Source organism: Entelurus aequoreus, linkage group LG27 (assembly GCF_033978785.1).
Source record: "Entelurus aequoreus isolate RoL-2023_Sb linkage group LG27, RoL_Eaeq_v1.1, whole genome shotgun sequence".
In the NCBI taxonomy this organism is placed as follows: Eukaryota; Metazoa; Chordata; class Actinopteri; order Syngnathiformes; family Syngnathidae; genus Entelurus; species Entelurus aequoreus.
This window is the reverse complement of record NC_084757.1, coordinates 1,502,990-1,527,266: the sequence shown is the minus strand read 5'-3', so window position 1 is coordinate 1,527,266 and position 24,277 is coordinate 1,502,990. Positions and strand designations below refer to the sequence as shown.

Below are 24,277 nucleotides of genomic sequence, written 5' to 3'. Positions count from 1 at the left end.
TACTTAGAATTTTATGGTGGTGGTAAGTATTCATGAAAACAGGTAGCCTAACATTAGTGAATGGGTGAATTCTGGAAATAACCTAAAAATCTTACACAGTGCACCTTTAAGCAAGGGGTTTCTTTCGTGCTTTCAATTTTGCAAAATCATCCACCACATCATTGAAGTCCAACTCTCTTGTCAGCTCACTCTCAATTGCCATTAGAGATAACGCATTTAATCTTTTCTGAGTCATTCTTGTGCGCAGCTCATTTTTTACTCTTGACAAAAGAGAGAATGAGCGTTCTCCCTCACAGTTACTGACCGGTAGAGTGAGAGAAATCTGTAGCGCAATGTATGTATTAGGAAACGTAGGCTGTAGTCCAAAATGTATTATTGTTTTGAGCAGTCCTGAAGGGGTCCTCTCCTCATCAGTGTTGTTGAGCTGTATAAAAGATTTGAACTGTATAAGCTCCTGTCCAAGACTTTCATTGAGGTCAGATGGGTATGATTCAGTGAGAATCTTGGCCTTGTGAAGGACTGAAGCATTGGACTCTGTATCCAAAGAGAAAAGGACACTGAACAAATTGTTCAGATGTTTGTAGGCCTCCAGACGGTGATTAAGGCTTGAACTCAGTTGATCAATAGAGGCAATAAATGTCTCTATTTGAAACAGTTGCCTTCCCTCAAGCACAACATCTGGGGATGCTGATTCATCAGCAAACTTTTTACGTTTCCTCGTCCGTTCAGCCCTGTAAGATGGGGTGCCACCCAACATGTTTAAGGCTTTCTGCTCAAAATGATCAAATAGATCTCTTTGGGAGAGAACAAAGGTGCGCAGAGATTCCAGCAATCTAACTGCTGTACCAAGGTCCATGTCTGCTTTTTGAAGTTGCAGACTTGTGGCCTGAAATCTGGACAGAACAGTGTCCCAAAAGCCTGCCATGAAGGCCATCTCAAGTGAATCCAGCTTCCGCACTAGACTGTCAGCTTCAGTTCGTGTGTCTCGTTTCTCTGTGTCATCAGTGGAAATAACCTGTAGTGCTGCTTTTATTTTACTGTAGTTCTGCCACAGTGCTTTGGTAGATTCTGCACGGCAACTCCAACGCGTGTTGGATAAAGCTTTAAGTGTGAGATCTATGTTGGAATTGCCAAATACCCTGTCCCATCGGTGTGTGGATGCAGTTGTGAAGTTGTAAATAGACTGAATCAAGTCAAAATACTTAGAGACTTCATTTCCACATCTGTCAATGCTGTTGACTCCCACCAAATTCAAAGAGTGAGCTGCACATGGAATATAGTGTATTAATGGGTTGCTTTTCTTTAAGTGAGCCTGCAACCCATTATACCTCCCTGACATGTTGCTGGCATTATCATAAGCCTGCCCCCTGCAATTTGACAGCTCTAACCCTAGATTTTCCAACACAGACATGACACAGTTAGCCAAACTTTCACCTGTATGGCTAGTAATGGGCTCAAAACCCACAAAGCGTTCAACAACACTGCCCTCTTTGCTAACAAAACGGAATATGAATGTCAATTGGTCCACATGAGATAAATCTGGGGTTGAATCCACAATGATAGAGTAGTATTTGCTTGCTTGCAGTTCATCTGCTATAGCCTGTTTGGTTTTTGCACCCATCAATTCAATGAATTCCTCACAAATGGTGGAGGACAGATATGAGGTATTACCTCGACCCATCTGCCCAAACTTTCTGATGTGATCCTTTAGAAAGGGATCAAATTCAGCCAGGACCTCCAGAATACCAAGGTAGTTCCCATTGAGAGGAGACCCTAACGATTCATTTTTACCCCTAAATGCAAGGCCCCTTTCTGCAAGGAATTTAATGACTGCAACAACTCTTTGTAACACCTGCCTCCAATAGCTGCTCTCTGCCTGAAACTGTTTGAACAGGTCTGCATCAACTGTGGCACCTTTGGCGCGGTTCAAGACTGCTTGCATGCAGGTTATGTGCTCAGCACTTCGCTCATGTTCACCAAATCTTTCTGAGTGTTTCCAATCACAATAGCCTGTCACAAAAGAATGCGTTTTTGGGGAAAACAGTTTGCATGCAAAGCAGTAAACATTACCAGTAGAGGGAGAGTACATCAGCCACTCTCTTTGTACTCGTTGTCCATTGGGCAAGTGTGAAGTAAAATGTTCATTGTTTAGGCATCGGGTTTTGCCTCCTAGCCCACTGTTCCTCACAGAAGCTGGATAATGGCTGTGATGGTTGTGAAATGATTTTGCACCTCTTTGAATAAGAACTTCCTTCATTGACTCAGTGAGGGTCTCAGCCCATTTAGCGGGATCACTAGGTAGAGTTGTCACTGTAGATGGTGTTGAAGAAAGATTCAGCTCATTTTCTATGCTGTCCAGAGGTGCAGTGACCTCACATTCATCCGAGCAACTGGCTACTGCTGAATTGGTTGAATCATAAGCATCAGAAGCATTTGGTTCAGTGTCTACACTTGTAGTGGTCTCAGGATCTTGGGAGCTACATGCTAGCTCAGGTGCATTGCTAACCTTAGCTGAATTTGCAGTAGCATTTATAGAATTGCTTTCAGCAGATGTCTTTGTACTGAAGAAGCTGGAGATATTTGGAACACTCTCAAGTAAAACTGATTCCTTTTTTTTCTTTTCTTGCTGAATTTTTTTTCTAGCTCCTCCACTTAAACGTTTATGATCCATATTTCCCTTCTTTCTTTGCACATTGGCTCTTTGCCTATCACAGCAGATAAACCAACTATGTGTGTGTGTGTGTGTGTGTGTGTGTGTGTGTGTGTGTGTGTGTGTGAGTTTGTTTGTGTGTTTATGATCGGTGCTGCTTCCTTCAAGTGTGTGAGGTGATTTAGAAAACTAGCAACCCAGCATCAACACTCCAAAGCAGAGAATAACAGCTTACTAGCATAGACAATTGAGAGCAGAGAATCAACTGATTCGTCTGATAGACAGCAGGAGAGCAGAGTGGTCAGTGATGATCGAATCAAGAAAATGTCTAAATGGCAAGGGAACAGACTGATTTGTACTGAGGAGAAAGAGAGAGAGAGCCAATTACAGTGAAATATATTCCAAAAGAGCCAAGTGACTAGCTGAAGGCAGGGACAAATGCCTTGGAGTGACCAACAAGAGTGCAAAGTACCAAATGGCAAAATGTGGAAAGACCAACAGGCAGATCTGCTTTTACCTCTTATCTTCACAACCAAAAAGTTGCTAAATGATGTTTTCAGTCGCTAGCCAGGTATGGCCAAAAGACGCGAAATCTAGCGGCAAAGTCGGTCAATCACACTGACAGTGAAACAAATATTTTGAAAAGATAATAATTGTACACCTTTGTGCACTTTAGTCTTCTATCTAAATATTTTCACAAAGGACACCAAGGCAGCTTGCTAGCTATGATGGGAGCAACAATGTCTGATAGACAGCAGGAGAGCAGAGTGGTCAGTGATGATCCAATCAAGAAAATGTCTAAATGGCAAGGGAACAGACTGATTTGTACTGAGGAGAAAGAGAGAGCCAAGTACAGTTAAATATATTCCAGAGCCAAGTGACTAACTGAAGGCAAAGACAACAGCCAGATACCTTAGCAGAGACCAACAAGAATTCAAAGTACCTAATAGCAAGATGGCGAGACCAACACAATAAATTGTATTAGGATTTAATTTATTAACGTTAATCTTAACAGCCAAAAAGTTGCTGAATAATGTTTGTAGTCGCTAGCCAGGTATGCCCAAAACAAGAGTCGCTAAACCTAGCAGCAAAGTTGCTTAATTGCAACACACTCTAGGATTCAGGGGAATTAAGGATAATAAAGATATTAATTGTACAACTTTTTGTACTTTTTTTCTAGTTTTTTGAGTCGCCAGCCATGTATGGCCAAAAGTCGCTAATTGAATGCCAACGTTGCTTAATCGCCAACACACTGGGACTCACTGAAGGACTGACTGAATAAAAAAGATAATTAAGATAATTGTGTACTTTTCTCTTCTGATATTTTCTCTAAGGACCCCAAGCTATCTGCAAGCAGCAATAATGTCTTGACAGACAGGAGAGCAGAGTGGTCAGTGATGAATGGCAAGGGAACAGGCTGATTTGTACTGAGGAGAAAGAGAGAGAGAGAGCCAATTACAGTGAAATATATTCCAAAAGAGCCAAGTGACTAGCTGAAGGCAGGGACAAATGCCTTGGAGTGACCAAGAAGAGTGCAAAGTACCAAATGGCAAAATGTGGGAAGACCAACAGGAAGATCTGCTTTTACCACTTATCTTCACAACCAAAAAGTCGCTAAATGATGTTTTTAGTCGCTAGCCAGGTATGGCCAAAAGACGCGAAATCTAGCGGCAAAGTCGGTCAATCACACAGTGAAACAAATAATTTTAAAAAGATAGTAATCGTACAATGTCTTGTACTTTTGTCTTCTTTCTTAATATTTCTCAAAGGACACCAAAATGTCGCTATCTGCAGGCAGCTTGCTAGCTATGATGGCAGCAACAATGTACCTTAGAGTGACTGGCCAACAAGAGCTCAAAGTACCTAATGGCAAAATGTGGAGAGACAGACACAATAAATTGCATTAAGATGAAGAGAACTGTTGCTATTATTAATCTTAACATCAACCAGAAAGTCGCTAAATGTCACCAGCCAGGTATGGCCAAAAGTCGCTTAATTGGCCACACACAGTAACAGAGAAACTAACAAAAAAAAGATCATAAAGATAATAGTTGTACAACTGTGTGTACTTTTGTCTTCTTTCTAAATATTTTCCCAAAGGACACCAAAATGTTGCTATCTGCAGGCGGGAGCGTGCCTATGTTCCCCGGGTCCTATGTTCCCCGGGTCCTATGTTCCCCGGTTGTTCCTGGGTCTTTGTATGCGACCGGGGAACTTAGGACCCTTTTTCTAAAAAAGGGTCCTATGTTCCCTGCATTGTATCTGGCGAAATTGCGAAATTGTGCCCTGACCAAAACCATCCCTAAACCTAACCTGTCACAGGGCGTTGTGGAGCACTTTTTTTTGGCGAAATTGTGCCCTGACCAAAACTATCCCTAAACCTAACCTGTCACAGGGCGTTGTGGAGCACTTTTTTGGCGAAATTGTGCCCTGACCAAAACCATCCCTAAACCTAACCTGTCACAGGGCGTGCGGCAGCAGATAGAGCAACTCAAACGCGAACTTCCTTCCTTCGACAACTTAAACGCGTCTCTGTCATGCGTGTCTGCGTGCGTCTTACTTAGTCGCGCATTGGAAGCAGCGGGGAACATAGAACCCTTTTCTGGAAAAAGTGTTGTACGTTCCCCGCAGCGGGGAACATAGAACCCTTTTTTTTAAAAAGGGTCCTTAGTTCCCCGGTAGAGGGGAACATAGGACCCGGGTAACATAGGGACGGGGAACATAGGGATGACCCGCTGCAGGCAGCTTGCTAGCTATGATGGCAGCAACGATGTCTGCCAGACAGGAGAGAGTGGTCAGTGACGATCGAATCGAGAAAATGACAAAATGGGTCAAAGACCAAAAAGTTATTAACTGACAGCAGTGACAAATGTCAGACTGTAAACTTTCTCGAAAGAAAAGGACAAAATGGGAAGATGCTGATAATAACAGCAAAATGGAAAATATAAGAATTTCCAAGTAATGCTCAACTCAAGTGTGTGTGTGTGTGTGTGTGCGCGCGTTAAACTTCTTGTTGAATGATTTCAAATTATCTCTGAGTCTGAACTGAGGGAAAGGAAACCAAATTTTGAGCAGTCTCTCACGAGTTCAAAATACCAAATGAGGAGATTCTAAAAGAACAGACCGGTTTATGAAAGACTTGATGGGGGAGGGGCACAGCTAAGAATACTTGAGTGAGATTCTGTGATCCAAATTCGAGATAGAGCTTTTTGATAATGATAATTTGTCAGAGTAAGGTTGTGTAATCAAAATTTGAGAATGAGCTTTGTCAATCAATCAAGAATATTTGCATTAAGTTCTGTGATCAAAATTCAGAAACAACCTTTAATAATTGATAAAGAATATGTGAGTGAGGTTGTGTGATCCATCCAATTTGAGAATTAGCTTTGATAATAATGATTGAGAGCCTCTGGCCCTCTGTGGATCATGGCCGCGGGGCCAATTTTGCCTGGCCCCTTGGGGCCTCTGTGGGTCGTGGCCGCGGGGCCAAGTTGGCCTGGCCCCTTGGGGCCTCTGACCCTCTATGGATCGGGGCCAAGTTGGCCTGACCCCTCGGGGCCTCTGGCCCTCTATGGATCATGGCCGCGGGGCCAAGTTGGCCTGACCCCTTAGGACCTCAGGCCCTCTGTGGGTCGCGGCCGCGGGGCCAAGTTGACCTGGCCCCTTGGGGCCTCTTACCCTCTATGGATCGTGGCCGCGGGGCCAAGTTGACCTGGCCCCTTGGGGCCTCTGGCCTTCTGTGGCTCGCGGCCGCGGGGCCAAGTTGGCCTGGCACTTTGGGGCCTCTGGCCTTCTGTGGGTCGTGGCCGCGGGGCCAAGTTGGCCTGGCCCCTTGGGGCCTCTGACCGTCTATGGATCGTGGCCGCGGGGCCAAGTTGACCTGGCCCCCTGGGGCCTCTGACCCTCTATGGATCGTGGCCGCGGGGCCAAGTTGGCCTGGCCCCTTGGGGCCTCTGACCGTCTATGGATCATGGCCGCGGGGCCATGTTGGCCTGGCCCCTTGGGGCCTCTGGCCCTCTGTGAGTCGCGGCCGCGGGGCCAAGTTGACCTGGCCCCTTGGGGCCTCTTACCCTCTATGGATCATGGCCGCGGGGCCAAGTTGGCCTGGCCCCTTGGGGCTTAAGATTATTATTTTTGCAAAAGTAGTTTTGCTTGGGTCGCGGCCGCGGGGCCAAGTTGGCCTGGCCCCTTGGGGCCTCTGGCCCCCTGGGCCTGGGCCCGGTAGGCCCGGTCATTAATCCACCTATGGTGCAGACGTATTAGCTTCTTTAAAACTCACTCTAGGTAAATTAAGACTGAAGCGCTACATTAGCATGATAACATCGGAAAAGTTAGCATACTTTTAAAAGGGCGCCAAGTATTAAAATCAATGATTTTTAGGTTCAAACGAATAAAATGAGCTAAAATGCTAATGCATAAAATGTTAGGATGCTAACATTGAATAATTTAACATAATGCTAAGATGATGTCTAGTATCAAAAGCCATGATTTTTAGGTTTAACCCTATAAAATGTGTTAAAATGCTAATGCATAAAATGTTAGGATGCTAACATTAAATAATTTAACATAATGCTACGATGGTGTCTAATATCAAGCCATGATTTTCAGGTTCAAACAAATAAAATGAGCTAAAATGCTAATGCATAAAATGTTAGGATGCTAACGTTAGATAATTTAACATAATGCTATCTAGTATCAGGCCATGATTTTGGGGTTTAAACAAATACATTTTGCTAAAATGCTAATGCATAAAATGTTAGGATGCTAACATTAAAATAATTTAACATAATGCTAAGATGATGTCTAGTATCAAGGCATGATTTTTAAGTTTAAATTAAAAATTTAAAAAAATTGAATATACTGCTAAGATGGTGTCTAGTATAAGGCCATGATTTTTAGGTTTAAATAAATAAAATGAGCTAAAATGCTAACGCATAAAATGTTAGGATGCTAATGTTGGATACCTTAACTTAATGTAAAGATGGTTTCTACTATCAAAAGCCATGATTTTTAGGTTTAAACCTATAAAATTTGTTAAAATGCTAATGCATAAAATATTAGGATGCTAACGTTGGATACATTAACATACTGCTAAGATAGTGTCTAGTATCAGGGCATGATTTTTGGGGTTAAGCAAATAAAATTAGCTAAAATGCTAATACATAAAATGTTAGGATGCTAACATTGGATAATTTAACATAACGCTAAGATGGTTTCTAGTATCAAGCCATGATTTTCAGGTTCAAACGAATAAAATTAGCTAAAATGCTAATGCATAAAATGTAAGGATGCTAACATTAAATAATTTAACATAATGCTAAGATGGTTTCTAGTATCAGGCCATGATTTTGGGGTTCAAACAAATAAATTTTTGCTAAAATGCTAATGCATAAAATGTTAGGATGCTAACGTTGGATACTTTACTTTAATGTAAAGATGGTTTCTAGTATCAAAAGCCATGATTTTTAGGTCCAACCCTATAAAATGTGTTAAAATGTTAATGCATAAAATGTTAGGATGCTAACATTAAATATATTAACATACTGCTAAGATAGTGTCTAGTTTTAGGCCATGATTTTTGGGGTTAAGCAAATAAAATTAGCTAAAATGCTCATGCATAAAATGTTAGGATGCTAACATTGGATAATTTAACATAATGCTACGATGGTATCTAGTATCAAGCCATGATTTTGGGGTTCAAACAAATACATTTTTGCTAAAATGCTAATGCATAAAATGTTAGGATGCTAACGTTGGATACTTTACTTTAATGTAAAGATGGTTTCTAGTATCAAAAGCCATGATTTTTAGGTTCAAACCTATAAAATTTGTTAAAATGCTAATGCATAAAATATTAGGATGCTAACATTAAATATATTAACATACTGCTAAGATGGTGTCTAGTATCAGGCCATGATTTTTGGGGTTAAGTAAATAAAATTAGCTAAAATGCTAATACATAAAATGTTAGGATGCTAACATTGGATAATTTAACATAACGCTAAGATGGTTTCTAGTATCAGGCCATGATTTTCAGGTTCAAACGAATAAAATTAGCTAAAATGCTAATGCATAAAATGTTAGGATGCTAACATTAAATAATTTAACATAATGCTAAGACGATTTCTAGTATCAGGCCATGATTTTGGGGTTCAAACAAATACATTTTGCTAAAATGCTAATGCATAAAATGTTAGGATGCTAACGTTGGATACTTTAACATAATGCTAAGATGGTTTCTAGTATCAAAAGCCATGATTTTTAGGTCCAACCCTATAAAATGTGTTAAAATGCTAATGCATAAAATGTTAGGATGCTAACATTAAATATATTAACATACTGCTAAGATGATGTCTAGTATCAGGCCATGATTTTTGGGGTTAAGCAAATAAAATTAGCTAAAATGCTAATGCATAAAATGTTAGGATGCTAACATTAAATAATTTAACATAATGCTACGATGGTTTCTAGTATCAAGCCATGATTTTGGGGTTTAAACAAATACATTTTGCTAAAATGCTAATGCATAAAATGTTAGATACTTTAACTTAATGTTAAGATGGTTTCTAGTATCAAAAGCCATGATTTTTAGGTTCAAACGAATAAAATTAGCTAAAATGCTAATGCATAAAATGTAAGGATGCTAACATTAGATAATTTAACATAATGCTAAGATGGTTTCTAGTATCAGGCCATGATTTTGGGGTTCAAACAAATACATTTTTGCTAAAATGCTAATGCATAAAATATTAGGATGCTAACGTTGGATACTTTAACTTAATGTAAAGATGGTTTCTAGTATCAAAAGCCATGATTTTTAGGTTCAAACCTATAACATTTGTTAAAATGCTAATGCATAAAATGTTAGGATGCTAACATTAAATACATTAACATACTGCTAAGATAGTGTCTAGTATCAGGCCATGATTTTTGGGGTTAAGCAAATAAAATTAGCTAAAATGCTAATGCATAAAATGTTAGGATGCTAACATTGGATAATTTAACATAATGCTACAATGGTTTCTAGTATCAAGCCATGATTTTCAGGTTCAAACGGATAAAATTAGCTAAAATGCTAATGCATAAAATGTTAGGATGCTAACATTAAATAATTTAACATAATGCTAAGATGGTTTCTAGTATCAGGCCATGATTTTGGGGTTTAAACAAATACATTTTTGTTAAAATGCTAATGCATAAAATGTTAGGATGCTAACGTTGGATACTTTAACTTAATGTAAAGATGGTTTCTAGTATCAAAAGCCATGATTTTTAGGTTTAAACCTATAAAATTTGTTAAAATGCTAATGCATAAAATGTTAGGATGCTAACATTAAATACATTAACATACTGCTAAGATAGTGTCTAGTATCAGGCCATGATTTTTGGGGTTAAGCAAATAAAATTAGCTAAAATGCTAATGCATAAAATGTTAGGATGCTAACATTGGATAATTTAACATAATGCTACAATGGTTTCTAGTATCAAGCCATGATTTTCAGGTTCAAACGAATAAAATTAGCTAAAATGCTAATGCATAAAATGTTAGGATGCTAACATTAAATAATTTAACATAATGCTAAGATGGTTTCTAGTATCAGGCCATGATTTTGGGGTTCAAACAAATACATTTTTGCTAAAATGCTAATGCATAAAATGTTAAGATGCTAACGTTGGATAATTTAACTTAATGTTAAGAGGGTTTCTAGTATCAAAAGCCATGATTTTTAGGTCCAACCCTATAAAATGTGTTAAAATGTTAATGCATAAAATGTTAGGATGCTAACATTAAATAATTTAACATAATGCTAAGATGGTGTCTAGTATCAGGCTATGATTTTTAGGTTTAAATAAATAAAATGAGCTAAAATGCTAACGCATAAAATGTTAGCATGCTAACATTGGATAATTTAACATAACGCTACGATGTTTTCTAGTATCAAGCCATGATTTTCAGGTTCAAACGAATAAAATTAGCTAAAATGCTAATGCATAAAATGTTAGGATGCTAACATTAAATAATTTAACATAATGCTAAGATGATTTCTAGTATCAGGCCATGATTTTGGGGTTCAAACAAATACATTTTGCTAAAATGCTAATGCATAAAATGTTAGGATGCTAACGTTGGATACTTTAACATAATGTTAAGATGGTTTCTAGTATCAAAAGCCATGATTTTTAGGTCCAACCCTATAAAATGTGTTAAAATGCTAATGCATAAAATGTTAGGATGCTAACATTAAATATATTAACATACTGCTAAGATAGTGTCTAGTATCAGGCCATGATTTTTGGGGTTAAGCAAATAAAATTAGCTAAAATGCTAATGCATAAAATGTTAGGATGCTAACATTGGATAATTTAACATAACGCCACGATGGTTTCTAGTATCAAGCCATGATTTTGGGGTTTAAACAAATACATTTTTGCTAAAATGCTAATGCATAAAATGTTAGGATGCTAACATTGGATAATTTAACATAATGCTACGATGGTATCTAGTATCAAGCCATGATTTTGGGGTTTAAACAAATACATTTTTGCTAAAATGCTAATGCATAAAATGTTAGGATGCTAACGTTGGATACTTTAACTTAATGTTATGATGGTTGCTAGTATCAAAAGCCATGATTTTTAGGTTCAACCCTATAAAAGTGTTAAAATGCTAATGCATAAAATATTAGGATGCTAACATTAAATAATTTAACATAATGCTAAGATGATGTCTAGTTTTAGGCTATGGTTTTTAGGTTCAAATAAATAAAATGAGCTAAAATGCTAATGCATAAAAAAAAAAGGTTAGAATGCTAACATTTAATCATTTAACAAACTGCTAAGGTGGTTTCTAGTATCAAGCCATAATCTTTAGGTTTAAACAGATGAAAAAAGCCAGAATAAAACATTAGCATGCTAACGTTAGCATGTTGAAACTAATACAAGACAGTTTTCAAGGCGGCACAACAAGATGCAAGAATAATAATAATAAAGCATAAATCCAAACAATGGCGGCTTGAAATCATTTAACATTAAATGAATGACATTTAATAACATTGATGTGTTGGAGTCCAATTGGAATGACACATTCCGGTCATTTATTGTGGCCCTCCATGGTAAACAAAGTCAAGTAGGGGCCCCACCTTGGCGTTGTCGAAGACAAACTCCCTGCGCAGGATCTTCTCCTTCTCCGTCTCCACCACGATGACCAGCTTGGCGTGCATCTTCTGGGACTTCACCAGCTGCCGGACTGCGGGAGGACCCCGGGAGGCAGAGTCAGTCACGTCAGCCAACGTGGAAAAACTGCTAGCAAGAGGCGGCTAACAATACAGGCCATTAGGGAAGGCGCTGGAAGCCGGGTCAAAAAATGGCACCGGTGCCGACGTAATGTATTGGTTCGAATGTAAACAATACCCATTCTTACCCATGACGCAGTAGGTTGGATGATGCGGACACGCTTGTTACTGGAAACGTCCTAATAAACAACTATAATTATTTAATACTTATTTATATTGACAAATGTGCTGTTTTTACACTGCAATATTTTTCAATGATTATTGCGTATGTCTAGCGTGTGTGCTATCGTGTGTAGCTGCTAGCTCCTCGTAGCCTGTAGCCTAGCCTATTTTTAGGTTTAAACAAATAGAATTGAAAAAAATCTAGCATCAAATGTTAGCATACTAATGTTACACCTTTTTAGGTTGTATTCTGCACTTGTAAAGTTACTTGGTCCAGATCAACCAAGTAAGTCCTTACTTGTATCGTGATATTGCATTGTGTGAAACATTAGCATGCTAATGTTAGCATTATAACATCGGAAAAGTTAGCGTACTTTTAAGTTTGCGCCAAGTGTAAAAATATGTGATTTTTGATTAAATTGTATATATTTAGCTAGAATACAGGCATTAAATGTTAGCGTGATAACATCGGAAAAGTTAGCATACTTTTAAGATTGCGCCAAGTGTAAAAATGTGTGATTTTTGATTAAAATTAATACGATTAGCTAGAATACAGGCATGAAATGTTAGCATGATAACGTCGGAAAAGTTAGCATACTTTTAAGATGGCGCCGAGTATCAAAATAAATGATTTTTACGTTCAAATGAATAAAATTAGGCAATAAAATGTTAGCATGCTAACGTTAGCATTACAACACTTGGTCCAGATCAACCAAGTAAGTCCTTACTTGTATCGTGATATTGCATTGTGTGAAATGTTAGCATGCTAATGTTAGCATTATAACATTGGAAAAGTTAGCGTACTTTTAAGTTTGCGCCAAGTGTAAAAATATGTGATTTTTGATTAAATTGTATATATTTAGCTAGAATACAGGCATTAAATGTTAGCGTGATAACATCGGAAAAGTTAGCATACTTTTAAGATTGCGCCAAGTGTAAAAATTTGTGATTTTTGATTAAAATTAATACGATTAGCTAGAATACAGGCATGAAATGTTAGCATGATAACGTCGGAAAAGTTAGCATACTTTTAAGATGGCGCCGAGTATCAAAATAAATGATTTTTACGTTCAAATGAATAAAATTAGGGAATAAAATGTTAGCATGCTAACGTTAGCATTACAACACTTGGTCCAGATCAACCAAGTAAGTCCTTACTTGTATCGTGATATTGCATTGTGTGAAATGTTAGCATGCTAATGTTAGCATTATAACATTGGAAAAGTTAGCGTACTTTTAAGATTGCGCCAAGTGTAAAAATTTGTGATTTTTGATTAAGATTAATACGATTAGCTAGAATACAGGCATGAAATGTTAGCATGATAATGTTGGAAAAGTTAGCATCCTTTTAAGATGGCGCCGAGTATCAAAATAAATGACTTTTACATTCAAATGAATAAAATTAGGCAATAAAATGTTAGCATGCTAACGTTAGCATTATAACATCGGAAAAGTTAGCGTACTTTTCAGATTGCGCCAAGTGTAAAAATATGTGATTTTTGATTAAATTGTATATATTTAGCTAGAATACAGGCATTAAATGTTAGCGTGATAACATCGGAAAAGTTAGCATACTTTTAAGATTGCGCCAAGTGTAAAAATGTGTGATTTTTGATTAAGATTAATACGATTAGCTAGAATACAGGCATGAAATGTTAGCATGATAATGTTGGAAAAGTTAGCATACTTTTAAGATGGCGCCGAGTATCAAAATAAATGACTTTTACATTCAAATGAATAAAATTAGGCAATAAAATGTTAGCATGCTAACGTTAGCATTATAACATCGGAAAAGTTAGCGTACTTTTCAGATTGCGCCAAGTGTAAAAATATGTGATTTTTTGATTAAAGTGAATACAATTAGCTAGAATACAGGCATGAAATGTTAGCATGATAACGTCGGAAAAGTTAGCATCCTTTTAAGATGGCGCCGAGTGTAAAAATTTGTGATTTTTGATTAAAATTAATACGATTAGCTAGAATACAGGCATGAAATGTTGGCATGATAACGTCGGAAAAGTTAGCATACTTTTAAGATGGCGCCGAGTATCAAAATAAATGACTTTGACATTCAAATGAATAAAATTAGGCAATAAAATGTTAGCATGCTAACGTTAGCATTATAACATCGGAAAAGTTAGCGTACTTTTCAGATTGCGCCAAGTGTAAAAATATGTGATTTTTTGATTAAAGTGAATACAATTAGCTAGAATACAGGCATGAAATGTTAGCATGATAACATCGGAAAAGTTAGCATCCTTTTAAGATGGCGCCGAGTATCGAAATAAATGGTTTTTACGTTCAAATGAATAAAATTAGGTAATAAAATGTTAGCATGCTAACATTGAACATACTTTTAAGACGTGTCCAGTATCAAAAGCCACAATTTCTAGGTGTAAACAAATAGAATTAGCTTAAAAAAGCTAGCGTGCTAACGTTACACCTCCTCAAGTTGTACCCTGCACTTTTAAAGTTGGCGACTTGGTCCAGATCAGGTTAAAGAACAAAAGCGCGGGTGGATAAAAAACAAAACGAGTCCTTACTTTTATCGTGTACAAAGTATTTGTCGTCAGGTCCGTCCTTTAACTTGGTGATGTGCAGCTTGCCGCCCTCGACGTCCACTTTCATGAACATCTTGGTGGAAATTCCAAGAGATTCTTGCTTGACCTTCCGTGGGAAAGAGGATGAAAATAAGGTGTGGCCGATGATTTCTATCACTGCAAAAAAAAAACTACGAAATGAGCTAAAATGCTAGCAAAAAAACAACAACATTAGAATGCTGATGTTAGCATGCTAGCACCTGAACAGATCCTCCAACCTCCGAGGACAAAGCTACGAACAATAGGAGACCGGGCTTTCTGTCTGTGGAACGCTCTCCCTGACCACCTGAGGGCACCACAGACTGTGGATACTTTTAAAAAAAGGCTTAAAAACCCCTTCTTTTAAAAAAAAGCTTCTTTTTTTTTTTTTTTTTAGATATATGCGTGTCAGTTCTAGCTATTAGGCTGTACTAGTTTTTATTTTTTTTAATCTATTTTTATTATCTTTTTATTTTTGAATACACTGTAGCACTTTGAGGTTGTTTGCTCAATGTAAAGTGTTTTTACAAATAAAATCCATTATTATTATTATTATTATTATTATTATTATTATTAAATAAGGCGGTCCCATCGTGTTCCTACGCCATGCCATGTAGATATTTGTATTTAGATTGGAGCCAAATAGCTAAGATGCTAACATGCTAATTGTTAGCATGCTAGCACCTGAACAGATCGGGCGAAATAAGCTTTGTCCTCCAACCTCCGAAGGACAAAGCTACGAACAACGGGAGACCGGGCTTTCTGCTCCGCCGCTCACAGTCTGTGGAACGCTCTCCCTGACCACCTGAGGGCACCACAGACTGTGGATACTTTTAAAAAAAGGCTTAAAAACCCTTCTTTTAAAAAAAAGCTTCTTTTTTTTTTTTTTAGATATATGCGTGTTAGTTCTAGCTATTAGGCTGTTCTAGTTTTTATTTTTTTTAATCTATTTTTATTATCTTTTTATTTTTGAATACACTGTAGCACTTTGAGGTTGTTTGCTCAATGTAAAGTGTTTTTACAAATGAAATCCATTATTATTATTATTATTATTATTATTATTATTATTATTAAATAAGGCGGTCCTATCGTGTTCCTACGCCATGCCATGTAGATATTTGTATTTAGATTGGAGCCAAATAGCTAGCATGCTAACATGCTAATTGTTAGCATGCTAGCACCTGAACAGATCGGGACGAAATAAGCTTTGTCCTCCAACCTCCGAAGGACAACGCTACGAACAACGGGAGACCGGGCTTTCTGCTCCGCCGCTCCCAGTCTGTGGAACGCTCTCCCTGACCACCTGAGGGCACCGCAGACTGTGGATACTTTTAAAAAAAGGCTTAAAAATCCTTTTTTTTTTAGATATATGCGTGTTAGTTCTAGCTATTAGGCTGTTCTAGTTTTTATTTTTTTTAATCTATTTTTATTATCTTTTTATTTTTGAATACACTGTAGCACTTTGAGGTTGTTTGCTCAATGTAAAGTGTTTTTACAAATAAAATCCATTATTATTATTATTATTACTATTATTATTATTATTATTATTATTATTATTATTATTATTAAATAAGGCGGTCCTATCGTGTTCCTACGCCATGCCATGTAGATATTTGTATTTAGATTGGAGTCAAATAGCTAACATGCTAACATGCTAATTGTTAGCATACTAGCACCTAGCAATGTCGTGAATGTACTGAACATTTACATTTTTTTTCAACACAACTATAATCAGACAAAAACACCGGATGACGGTGTAACAATATCAACTAGAAAACTCCTCTGGTCCGGGGGTTGATTGAAGCTAAAAAGCTACCACAAACATTAGCATGCTAATGTTAGCCTGCTAATGTTAGCCTGTTATAATGGGAACGAGTAGCACACTCGCGGGATGGAGACAAGTCAAACATGCTTTGTTTGCCACCACGGAGGCGAGGATTAGCGTCTTCGCACTGGGAAGAGACGTTAGCCGCTAGCTAGCTAGCACGCTAGCACGCTAGCTAGCACGCTAGCTTGCGTGGAGGACCTACCTCAAAGACAACAGGCGGGATGAGCGACTTTTTGTGGCCTCCCTCGTAGCCCACGGAGTCAAAGACAGCGTTTTTGGCCTGAAAGGACAGAAGTGGTCCATGGACTGAGACCCTGGTGAGATTCCAGCCCAGACTGGGAAGGACGTACCTTCTCCTCCAGGGAGTAGAGGACTTTGTTGAGATGTTCCAGCCTGATGGACACAGACTGGCCGCAATCTGCCGGAATCTGGAAAGGAAAAAAAGACCAACGTTTTCCTTCTGGAAGGAATCACCAGATCCGACGTGCCCCAGTACTTGTCTCGGAGGCGGTCCCGTCCCTGGCCAGGGTTGCTGGTCCAACGCTCTCTGGCAAACCTCCAGGGCTGGCAGGACGCGGGAGATTTCACTAACCTCGGCAAAAAAAAAGGAGGAAGACGTCTCATTACCCCTGCGACACGTGCTAAAACTGTTAGCGTACCCGTTCAGGTTCTTGCAGATGGCCGTGGTCAGCTTCTTGAGTCCAGGGAGGTTGTGGTTCCCGTTCTGTACTTGTTCAGCGTCCAGACACACCGAGGTCCTGAAGTAGTCCAGGATCAGCGCTTGTTGCTCCTCTGCTATCCTGGAAATTTGGAAAGGTATCACACATAACCCTGTCGGTATAATAGCAAAAATCCATACTTTAGCTAAAATGTAACGTTAGCATGCTAACATGGCAAACATTAGCATACATGCAAGATGGCGCCAACCAACAAAATCCAGGATTTGTAGGTTTTTATCAAGAAAATTAGCTAAATGCTAGCATAAAACATTAACATGTTAAAACGCGAACAGGTAGCATACCGATCAAAATCCATTATTTTTTAGGATTAAACGTACAAAATGCGCTACGTTGAACTGAATTGTTAGCATGCCAAAATGGCAAACATTACCATACTTGCAAGATGGCGCCAACCGACAAAAGCCACGATTTATATCAAGAAAATTAGCTAAATGCTAGCATAAAACATTAACATGTTAAAACGCGAACAGGTAGCATACCGATTAAAATCCATTATTTTCAGGATTAAACGTACAAAATGCCAAAATGGCAAACATTAGCATACTTGCAAGATGGCGCCAACCGACAAAAGCCACGATTTATATCAAGAAAATTAGCTAAATGCTAGCATAAAACATTAACATGTTAAAACGCAAACAGGTAGCATACCGATTAAAATCCATTATTTTCAGGATTAAACGTACAAAATGCCAAAATGGCAAACATTAGCATACTTGCAAGATGGCGCCAACCGACGAAAGCCACGATTTATATCAAGAAAATTAGCTAAATGCTAGCATAAAACATTAACATGTTAAAACGCGAACAGGTAGCATACCGATTAAAATCCATTATTTTCAGGATTAAACGTACAAAATGCCAAAATGGCAAACATTAGCATACTTGCAAGATGGCGCCAACTGACAAAAGCCACGATTTATATCAAGAAAATTAGCTAAATGCTAGCATAAAACATTAACATGTTAAAACGCAAACAGGTAGCATACTGATTAAAATCCATTATTTTCAGGATTAAACGTACAAAATGCGCTACATTGAACTGTATTGTTAGCATGCCAACATAAAACGTTAGCATGCTAACATGGCAAACATTAGCATACTTGCAAGATGGCGCCAACCAACAAAATCCAGGATTTGTAGGTTTTTATCAAGAAAATTAGCTAAATGCTAGCATAAAACATTAACATGTTAAAACGCGAACAGGTAGCATACCAATCAAAATCCATTATTTTTTAGGATTAAACGTACAAAATGCGCTACGTTGAACTGAATTGTTAGCATGCCAAAATGGCAAACATTAGCATACTTGCAAGATGGCGCCAACCGACAAAAGCCACGATTTATATCAAGAAAATTAGCTAAATGCTAGCATAAAACATTAACATGTTAAAACGCGAACAGGTAGCATACCGATCAAAATCCATTATTTTCAGGATTAAACGTACAAAATGCCAAAATGGCAAACATTAGCATACTTGCAAGATGGCGCCAACCTACAAAAGCCACGATTTATATCAAGAAAATTAGCTAAATGCTAGCATAAAACATTAACATGTTAAAACGCGAACAGGTAGCATACCGATTAAAATCCATTATTTTCAGGATTAAACGTACAAAATGCCAAAATGGCAAACATTAGCATACTTGCAAGATGGCGCCAACCGACAAAAGCCACGATTTATATCAAGAAAATTAGCAAAATGCTAGCATAAAACATTAACATGTTAAAACGCGAACAGGTAGCATACCGATTAAAATCCATTATTTTCAGGATTAAACGTACAAAATGCCAAAATGGCAAACATTAGCATACTTGCAAGATGGCGCCAACCGACAAAAGCCACGATTTATATCAAGAAAATTAGCTAAATGCTAGCATAAAACATTAACATGTTAAAACGCGAACAGGTAGCATACCGATTAAAATCCATTATTTTCAGGATTAAACGTACAAAATGCCAAAATGGCAAACATTAGCATACTTGCAAGATGGCGCCAACCGACGAAAGCCACGATTTATATCAAGAAAATTAGCTAAATGCTAGCATAAAACATTAACATGTTAAAACGCGAACAGGTAGCATACCGATTAAAATCCATTATTTTCAGGATTAAACGTACAAAATGCCAAAATGGCAAACATTAGCATACTTGCAAGATGGCGCCAACTGACAAAAGCCACGATTTATATCAAGAAAATTAGCTAAATGCTAGCATAAAACATTAACATGTTAAAACGCAAACAGGTAGCATACTGATTAAAATCCATTATTTTCAGGATTAAACGTACAAAATGCGCTACATTGAACTGTATTGTTAGCATGCCAACATAAAACGTTAGCATGCTAACATGGCAAACATTAGCATACTTGCAAGATGGCGCCAACCAACAAAATCCAGGATTTGTAGGTTTTTATCAAGAAAATTAGCTAAATGCTAGCATAAAACATTAACATGTTAAAACGCGAACAGGTAGCATACCAATCAAAATCCATTATTTTTTAGGATTAAACGTACAAAATGCGCTACGTTGAACTGAATTGTTAGCATGCCAAAATGGCAAACATTAGCATACTTGCAAGATGGCGCCAACCGACAAAAGCCACGATTTATATCAAGAAAATTAGCTAAATGCTAGCATAAAACATTAACATGTTAAAACGCGAACAGGTAGCATACCGATTAAAATCCATTATTTTCAGGATTAAACGTACAAAATGCCAAAATGGCAAACATTAGCATACTTGCAAGATGGCGCCAACCGACAAAAGCCACGATTTATATCAAGAAAATTAGCTAAATGCTAGCATAAAACATTAACATGTTAAAACGCGAACAGGTAGCATACCGATTAAAATCCATTATTTTCAGGATTAAACGTACAAAATGCCAAAATGGCAAACATTAGCATACTTGCAAGATGGCGCCAACCGACAAAAGCCACGATTTATATCAAGAAAATTAGCTAAACGCTAGCATAAAACATTAACATGTTAAAACGCAAACAGTTAGCATACCGATTAAAAACCATTATTTTCAGGATTAAACGTACAAAATGCACTACATTGAACTGTATTGTTAGCATGCCAACATAAAACATTAGCATGCTAACATGGCAAACATTAGCATACTTGCAAGATGGCGCCAACCAACAAAATCCAGGATTGATAGGTTTTTATCAAGAAAATTAGCTAAATGCTAGCATAAAACATTAACATGTTAAAACGCGAACAGGTAGCATACCAATCAAAATCCATTATTTTTTAGGATTAAACGTACAAAATGCGCTACGTTGAACTGAATTGTTAGCATGCCAAAATGGCAAACATTAGCATACTTGCAAGATGGCGCCAACCGACAAAAGCCACGATTTATATCAAGAAAATTAGCTAAATGCTAGCATAAAACATTAACATGTTAAAACGCAAACAGGTAGCATACCGATTAAAATCCATTATTTTCAGGATTAAACGTACAAAATGCCAAAATGGCAAACATTAGCATACTTGCAAGATGGCGCCAACCGACAAAAGCCACGATTTATATCAAGAAAATTAGCTAAATGCTAGCATAAAACATTAACATGTTAAAACGCAAACAGGTAGCATACCGATTAAAATCCATTATTTTCAGGATTAAACGTACAAAATGCACTACATTGAACTGTATTGTTAGCATGCCAACATAAAACGTTAGCATGCTAACATGGCAAACATTAGCATACTTGCAAGATGGCGCCAACCAACAAAATCCAGGATTTATAGGTTTTTATCAAGAAAATTAGCTAAATGCTAGCATAAAACATTAACATGTTAAAACGCGAACAGGTAGCATACCAATCAAAATCCATTATTTTTTAGGATTAAACGTACAAAATGCGCTACGTTGAACTGAATTGTTAGCATGCCAAAATGGCAAACATTAGCATACTTGCAAGATGGCGCCAACCGACAAAAGCCACGATTTATATCAAGAAAATTAGCTAAATGCTAGCATAAAACATTAACATGTTAAAACGCGAACAGGTAGCATACCAATCAAAATCCATTATTTTTAGGATTAAACGTACAAAATGCACTACATTGAACTGTATTGTTAGCATGCCAACATTAGCATACTTGCAAGATGGCGCCAACCGACAAAATCCAGGCTTTATAGATTCATATCAAGAAAATTAGCTAAATGCTGGCACAAAACATTAACATGTTAAAACGCGAACAGGTAGCATACCGATTAAAATCCATTATTTTTAGCACTAAACGTACAAAATTCACTACATTCAACTATTTTGTTAGCATGTCAACATGGCAAACACTAACATACTTGCAAGATGACGCCAACCAACAAAATCCAGAATTTTTAGGTTTATATCGAGAAAATTAGCTAAATGCTAGCAAAAAACATCCATCCATCCATTAACATATTAAAACGCGAACAGGTAGCATACCGATCAAAATCCAATTATTTTTAGGATTAAACGTACAAAATGCGCTACAATGAACTGTATTGTTAGCATGCCAACATAAAACGTTAGCATGCTAACATGGGAAACATTAGCATACATGCAAGATTGCGCCAACCAACAAAATCCAGGATTTACTGTATATCAAGAAAATTAGCAAAATGCTAGCATAAAACATTAACATGTTAAAACGCGAACAGGTAGCATACCGATCAAAATCCAATTATTTTTAGGATTAAACGTACAAAATGCGCTACAATGAACTGTATTGTTAGCATGCCAACATAAAACGTTAGCACGCTAACATGGCAAACATTAGCATACTTGCAAGATGGCGCCAACCGACAAAATCCAGGATTTATAGATTCATATCAAGAAAATTAGCTAAATGCTAGCATGAAACATTAACATGTTAAAACGCGAACAGGTAGCATACCGATTAAAATCCATTATTTTCAGGATTAAACGTACAAAATGCACTACATTGAACTGTATTGTTAGCATGCCAACATAAAACGTTAGCATGCTAACATGGCAAACATTAGCACACTTGCAAGATGGCGCCAACCGACAAAATCCAGGATTTATAGGTTTATATCAAGAAAATTAGCTAAATGCTAGCATGAAACATTAACATGTTAAAACGCGAACAGGTAGCATACCGATCAAAATCCATTATTTTTAGGATTAAACGTACAAAATGTGCTACATTGAACTGTATTGTTAGCATGCCAAAATGGCAAACATTAGCATACTTGCAGGATGGCGCCAACCGACAAAAGCCACGATGTATATCAAGAAAATTAGCTAAATGCTAGCATAAAACATTAACATGTTAAAACGCGAACAGGTAGCATACCGATTAAAATCCATTATTTTCAGGATTAAACGTACAAAATGCACTACATTGAACTGTATTGTTAGCATGCCAACATTAGCATACTTGCAAGATGGCGCCAACCGACAAAATCCAGGATTTATAGATTTATATCAAGAAAGCTAGCTAAATGCTAGCACAAAACATTAACATGTTAAAACGCGAACAGGTAGCATGCCGATTAAAATCCATTATTTTTAGCATTAAACGTACAAAATTCACTACATTCAACTATTTTGTTAGCATGCCAACATGGCAAACATTAGCATACTTGCAAGATGGCGCCAACCAACAAAATCCAGAATTTTTAGGTTCATATCGAGAAAATTAGCTAAATGCTAGCATAAGACATTAACATGTTAAAACGCGAATAGGTAGCATACCGATTAAAATCCATTATTTTCAGGATTAAACGCAAACAAAATGCACTACATTGAACTGTATTGTTAGCATGCCAACATAAAACGTTAGCATGCTAACATGGTAAACATTAGCATACTTGCAAGATGGCGCCAACCGACAAAATCCAGGCTTTATAGATTCATATCAAGAAAATTAGCTAAATGCTAGCACAAAACATTAACATGTTAAAACGCGATCAGGTAGCATACCGATTAAAATCCATTATTTTTAGCACTAAACGTACAAAATTCACTACATTCAACTATTTTGTTAGCATGTCAACATGGCAAACATTAGCATACTTGCAAGATGGCGCCAACCAACAAAATCCAGAATTTTTAGGTTTATATCGAGAAAATTAGCTAAATGCTAGCATAAAACATCCATCCATCCATTAACATATTAAAATGCGAACAGGTAGCATACCGATCAAAATCCAATTATTTTTAGGATTAAACGTACAAAATGCGCTACAATGAACTGTATTGTTAGCATGCCAACATAAAACGTTAGCATGCTAACATGGGAAACATTAGCATACATGCAAGATTGCGCCAACCAACAAAATCCAGGATTTATATCAAGAAAATTAGCAAAATGCTAGCATAAAACATTAACATGTTAAAACGCGAACAGGTGGCATACCGATCAAAATCCATTATTTTTAGGATTAAACGTACAAAATGCGCTACATTGAACTGTATTGTTAGCATGCCAATATAAAACGTTAGCATGCTAACATGGGAAACATTAGCATACTTGCAATATGGCGCCAAACAACAAAATCAATGTTTCATAGGTTTATAGCAACAAAATGTGGTAAAATGCTAGCATGAAACATTAGCATGTTAATGTTAACATCCATGATTCATAGGTTTATACCAACAAAATTAAAATGCTTATGTTAGCATGTTAGCATCTGTCATGCTCCTACGCACTGCACTTAGACATAAGTCATACAGCTCAAATGCTAACATGCTAACAGTGAGCATGCTAACATTGTTGTTTGGTAAAAATATATGTATTAAAATGACATATCATTTCCTAGCCATAACAAGCCTAGAACTGGTCCTGGCTGGATCATAAGGTCTTAGCTGAGGTTGAACATACGTGGACATGTCCATGTGCTGCAGTCTCATCAAGAAGGTCTCTGACAGTCCCTTGTGGCCCTGCTCACACGACTTGGTGGCCCCGTCTTTCACTTCTCCGGCCGGGAAGTCCCTGGGTGGGAGCTGTGGTGGAAGGTCCTTGTTTTCTGGAGGAGAAATCACGTTTACAAGGATT

At 37.5% G+C, this 24,277-nt stretch overlaps 1 protein-coding gene across 3 annotated transcripts in view; it reads right to left on the bottom strand.

Moving 5' to 3' along the window:
• inpp5d (inositol polyphosphate-5-phosphatase D) overlaps nucleotides 1-24,277 on the bottom strand; it is a 70,935-nt gene that overhangs the window by 36,085 nt on the left and 10,573 nt on the right. The window contains exons 5-11 of one of the 3 annotated variants that reach the window (XM_062039462.1): nucleotides 24,104-24,248; nucleotides 17,172-17,312; nucleotides 17,009-17,099; nucleotides 16,863-16,940; nucleotides 16,715-16,792; nucleotides 14,649-14,772; nucleotides 11,791-11,897 (exon numbers count right to left, since the gene is read on the bottom strand). In XM_062039462.1, the coding sequence (XP_061895446.1) occupies nucleotides 11,791-11,897; nucleotides 14,649-14,772; nucleotides 16,715-16,792; nucleotides 16,863-16,940; nucleotides 17,009-17,099; nucleotides 17,172-17,312; nucleotides 24,104-24,248 (764 nt within the window). Of the gene's footprint in view, nucleotides 1-11,790; nucleotides 11,898-14,648; nucleotides 14,773-16,714; nucleotides 17,105-17,171; nucleotides 17,313-24,103; nucleotides 24,249-24,277 lie in introns of all 3 variants that reach the window. The other 2 variants (XM_062039461.1, XM_062039460.1) reach the window with 2 other exon arrangements.